A 5,583-nucleotide genomic window follows, 5' to 3' on the forward strand; every position below is an offset into this window, starting at 1 on the left:
TTTGATTTGTTTGATTTGGATTTTCTTGGATTTTTTATTTTTTTGTTTGGATTAATCATTATAACATTCTGTTCAAAATCTAAAAGTAATTATCACTGCTTCACTACATTATATCAATATTTATTGCATGTTGAATATTGCTTCAATATCTATTAATAAATTATCCAACAAACACTAAATAAAAGTTATATAACGGTTATTTGGTGTTTGCTAGGTATGTTATAATATACTATGAACATTATAAGAATATATTATATAAGCTTAAATCGTAAGAACATCGTTGGAGTCATCGGGAATCGCCGCGTGCCGCTCGATCGTCAGGTAAATAGGCAACACTTTAATCGATAGGCAACATTTTAACGGTGTCAAAACTGGATGGATGACTGGTATTACTGCTTGAGATCGAAATTACCGAGGGAGGATTCTCGAAAGTTTGGAACGTGTTGTTAACAATCTTCGGTTCCTAGCTTATAAGACATGAGGAAATTAAAAATTATAAATATATTTTTGTATAATACTATAATTTTCTCATTTTTCACCTTTGCACAATAATTTGCAGTATTTGATTACTATCAATATTTAACAGTGATTTTATTATCAGTATTTACCAGAAAAATTAAATTCTGGCAAAAAATTACTAAATTACTGAATTGGTAGTACTTAATCATTAATAATTTTTCAATATTTCTTAGTATGATATTTCTGCAAGGGTACAGTACTGTGGCAGTATTACAAATCTGACAACCAGTACTGTCTAAGTACTGAATCAATTGTACTGCCAATGCGGGGGATGTACTGGCTAACAACAGTTGGGCCAATATCATTTGCCACTACTGGACCAAAATTATCCGGTATTGACACCAGTATTGCGCTGATAGTTTTTCCAGTGCTGCGCAAATACTGGAACTCCGATAACTATTGGTCTAGTACTGGGCCGATTGTAAAACCCTATATGAGTAGGCGTTATTGAACGCGTGAGAATAATTTATCGTCAGATCCATATTCAAACTATGTGATTTCGCATAAGTGATTCGATCGGCGAAGCGTCAGCCACTATTGGGAAACGTTTTCTTTCTACGCATTATGCCAAAAATATGTTTGCGGAAGCCACAGATCTCACCACGTGTGATCTGCGGTCATGCAAGTTCCGTTTTGATTAATTTAATATGAACGTCTATAATAATAATAATAACACAGCTGTACTTCACATGCTAATTTTTTAAATACAGTTTCGATAGTCGTCTCTTTAGTAATAAATAAGCTAAAACTCGAAACAGAACATAATAGCCGAACAAAACGGTAATGTCGAACCAAAACAGTGGTTTAGCAAAATCAAGCATCTCCAATATCGTACTCGGTACGCGTAAGTGGCAGTAAATATCCGGACATTGCAAGTTCTCACGACCATAGCCGTAGATGGATTGAATTACACCATTGAAGGCGTACCGTAGCGGGTTCAAGTAGCTGATGTAGTACAGGAGTGGAAGCATGTCTTTAAAAAAGTCAAAAAGGCCGGCGAGCATTAACATGATGCAAAAGATCATGGATCCGACGAAGCTCCCGTTGACAGGATTGAAAATCGCGCCTAATCCTAAACCCAAACCCTCAGAAACGAAGAGAGTTAAGATGTGTACGAAGAAATACATAGAGAAGCGAAAGAACTCATACGGTTGATTGGTCATCAAGTAGACGATAAAAGTGCAGAGGAAGATGTAGACCGACTGCAACGGTATTGTGCTCACTAACATGGCCATATAACAAGTTCTCATCTGATACCAATTATTAAAGTGCTCATTTCGCAAAATATTGATCTCCAAAGGGAACTTTAGTACCGCCGGTAAAAAGCCAATATAGTACGCGTACCCAACGGTCTGGAACAGACAGGAGATGTTGCTGAATACCTTTCTGCCATCGTTGCCAGCGCGCACATTAATCATACCCGCTAATAGGGATACGAATATGTGACAGAATAGATATATATACTCCGTATCGCGTTTACGATATGTCAAAAGCATGTAGCGCTTCAGTAACACCCAGAATCGTATCAGTTCCGTGGGCGGACTCAATGCAACCATCTGATCGTTGTCGGATATCTTCTGGACCATGTCGCGCGACGATGTGATAGAATTTATCTCGTTGTTCGACTCAATGGGCCACTTGGCCGCCGCGATCAACTGTTCGTCGTAATCACCGTACTCTTTAGACACCACTTCTAGCATGTAGTCCGCGGGATTGTGATACATTGGACATTGGAGGCCTTGCAGGGCGAAGTAGTTGACCGTATTGCCGGGCGGCGAGCGATACATACAGTAACCATCCACCACTAAGTAAATTTGATCGAACATCTCATAGAGTGCTGCATTGGGCTGGTGTATAGTAGAGATAATCGTTCTGCCAGTTTGCACCAGTGTCTTAAACGCGTTGACGCACTGGATAGACGCGACAGAGTCCAGACCGGTGGTCGGCTCGTCCAGAAACATGAGCGTCGGATTGTCAATCAACTCTAAGGCGATGCTCAGTCTCTTTCTCTGACCACCGCTCAGCTGGTCAGTTCGGGTCTCCTTGACGTCCAATAACGTCAACGTGTTCAAGATATCATCAATCTGCATTTGTCTTGACTTGTGCGAGATACTCTCGTTGATCTTCAGGTAGCTCGCTATCATCATGTTCTCCTGGGTGGTGAAGTGGCCATGCAGATCATTCGTCTGCTGAATATAGCGCAGCTGTTTCTTGCAAATATCGCGATTTTGTATGTTGCCCCTGTTGAGGTACGTCACCGTTCCCGTGTACAAGCCTTCTTCAAAGCCGCTCAAGATATTTAATAACGTCGACTTGCCAGCACCGGACGGTCCCATGATAGCCGTCAGCTCGGCGGATCGGAAGATTCCGCTTAGGCCTTTGAGGATATGTTTTTTCGGTTTGCGATACTTAGTCCGGACCGCGTACGACAAATTCAAGAACTTGACGTCGATCGCTTGATCGCAGGTTATATTTGTGAGATGGAGTTTCTGCTCCATTATGCCAGACTATATGATTTAAATTATTTTAAATGTTGATGGATATTTTTGCGATCTGTCTGGTGCAATTACAATATTTTGAAATTTCTGCTGACTCACATTTATCGGCAGCTTTTGAACATTAACACGCATAAAATTTTGGCAAGAATAGCCTTTTAAAATGAGACAGGATTATTATGGATCTTGATCGTTCGTCAGTTGACACTTGCGAAAACTACTTTTACCATACAAATTTCCGCTCACAATTTACTACTTAGTCACAATGTTGCTTTGCAATTCGTATCAATTAGACTGTCTCTTCGTGCGAGTATTCCTTTTATTCGAGCTGGCGTCTCGGTCGTGATTGCAAGTTGTTTGAAGAAATTTTATTCCGTAGAAAAGACACACTGTTTGGACGTCATTGGATGTTCGTATTCGGAGTAGGCGCTTCGACGACAAGCAACGGAAACGATGGTCGGAAGCGAACTGGGCAGTATGCGAACGGCGGACCGTGCCTTCGTTCTTCTATTATATCGGCGGCTTGTCATGTGGACGACGATATGACGAGAATATGTCTGGAATTGCAGCGAAACACAACTCAGCGAGAGATATAATTGTGCAATCGTAGTTGAATTATCGAAGCGTTATGTGTTTGACGTTGAATTATAACTTCTTAAAATCAAATACGTATACGTTCAGTAACACATGATATCACCCCAGTTATTGAGAGAAAAACTAATAAAAACTAGATAATATTATCCGCTTCATACACATATTTCTTAAAATCTGATCGTTACTGAGCTGAGTCGTGTACACAGATACACATGCACACTTTCTTACCGTCGTATGTCAAGTGAAGTGATATCAATTCGTACAAACAATTATATTAAAAAATTATTCCTACAACAAACTGTATTCTTCAACTACAAAATTAATGATATCAGGAAATTCGCGCCAAGTGACTATGATTAATCATATCATTTTTCTAATCACTTTATTTGTTATTAGACATTGTTATGTACCTACTTTTTTACATATATTACATTATTCTTTAGGTATATATTTAAACAAGTTTGTTACCATTATTCGTGATCCATTAGTAAATGTAACTTGTCCCTATTACTCATTATAACAGCGTTACTTTTTAAATCTATATCGTACTCCAAATTCCAAACTTATATTTGAAATAACCAAGTACACGAAAAAAGAAAAATAAAATTATTCAGATTCACAAAAAAAACTTGGCACGCTCGGATAACATTAAGATGCAAAGAATTCTAAAATATATTTTATTTCGCAGTAAGAGTATAGAATACTTGTAGGTATCATTGAAATAATTATTGCAATCCAGGTGCGCCAAGTTTTTTTTGTGAATCTGAATAACGTCAACGTGTTCAAGATATCGTTTATCTGCATTTGCCTTGACTTGTTCTTGTTTATCTTCAAGTAGCTTGCTATCATCATGATCTCCTGTATGGTGAAATGGCCATGCAGATTATCCGTTTGTTGAATATAGCGCCGCTGTTTCTTGCAAATGTCGTGATTTTGTATGTTGGCTCTATTAAGGTACTTCACCGTTCCCGTGTACAAGCCTTTTTGAAAGCTGCTCAAGATGTTTAACAACGTTGACTTGCCGGCACCGGACGGTCCCATGATAGCCGTCAGCTTGGCGCATAGTGGCAAATTTCAATTAAATCCTAGCCAAAACTTAAAAAATAAAAGTAGACTTTAAGAGTTAAAATGCTTGCTAGCTTGGAGTTGAATAAACAGAGAAAACAAATCAATGATTTTAATCCCTTTAAAGCATCACATTGTGTTGACACTACCTCTAACATGAGCGTTGTGTCATAAAAGTCTAAAATCGTCAAATTCGAAATAAGTTTCTGTATTCATATTGAGGTATTAAATATATAACTCAAGATGAATTCAGCTTCTGGAGATTTGTAGAATATACTTAATACCAATAAATTATGAAAAACTGTAAATTAACATTTTTAGAATCAGTTTATAAGAGTTACTACATAGGTTAGTGACATTTTTTATTCACTTATGGAAAAAGTGGTCAATTCAACGAAATTCAGTTAAGCTCATATGATATTATAGCCCTATTTATCTAATATTAGAACATAAAAACATATTCTGCGAATATTTGCGAATAACTACGTAAACGACGTTTAAAGAGGACAGAAGTCCGCGTAGCTTGTAACTTATAAAGGACATTCACGAAGTTATGTCTACTTTTTAAAGGTGATATATATATATTTGAAAAGTACTCATCGAGACAAGTTTAACAATATATAACATTACTGCGTGAAATAAGAGCTTTGTATAAAAACCGGGTGTCAAAATTATTTATTCAAATTTATTTCAGATTCGCAATCTAATCATATAATTTTAAAAAGAAGGGAAATGATGAAAAAGAAATTTTCTCTTTTCCTTCGACTAATTTTGAAGCACGGACTTATTACTTTCTGGAATATGTGAAGAAAATTAGTGGGTATACTGAAGTGCTTCCTATGGAAATAAAAAAATTGATATACAAATTCACTTTTGACGTTAAGTCAAAATTATTTGTTGCTTACCCTTA

At 37.2% G+C, this 5,583-nt stretch overlaps 2 protein-coding genes across 2 annotated transcripts in view; both read right to left on the bottom strand.

Annotated features, from left to right (window-relative positions):
- Positions 1–194: 194 nt before the first annotated feature.
- LOC116849988 (ATP-binding cassette sub-family G member 1-like) lies at positions 195–3,666 on the bottom strand. Its single transcript, XM_032827745.1, has one exon. It carries the CDS (start codon positions 3,015–3,017, stop codon positions 1,212–1,214), a length of 1,806 nt encoding a protein of 601 aa, XP_032683636.1. The 5' UTR covers positions 3,018–3,666; the 3' UTR covers positions 195–1,211.
- A 990-nt stretch (positions 3,667–4,656) lies between these two features.
- LOC116849989 (ATP-binding cassette sub-family G member 1-like) overlaps positions 4,657–5,583 on the bottom strand; it is a 2,067-nt gene continuing 1,140 nt past the window's right edge. The window contains exon 2 of the mRNA XM_032827746.1: positions 4,657–5,578. Within this exon, the coding sequence (XP_032683637.1) occupies positions 5,553–5,578 (26 nt within the window). The 3' untranslated portion in view covers positions 4,657–5,552. The remainder of the gene's footprint in view (positions 5,579–5,583) is intronic.

This window comes from Odontomachus brunneus, unplaced genomic scaffold (genome assembly GCF_010583005.1).
Source record: "Odontomachus brunneus isolate Ranch 3 - 2012 unplaced genomic scaffold, Obru_v1 Obru_scaffold_130, whole genome shotgun sequence".
Taxonomy (NCBI): Eukaryota; Metazoa; Arthropoda; class Insecta; order Hymenoptera; family Formicidae; genus Odontomachus; species Odontomachus brunneus.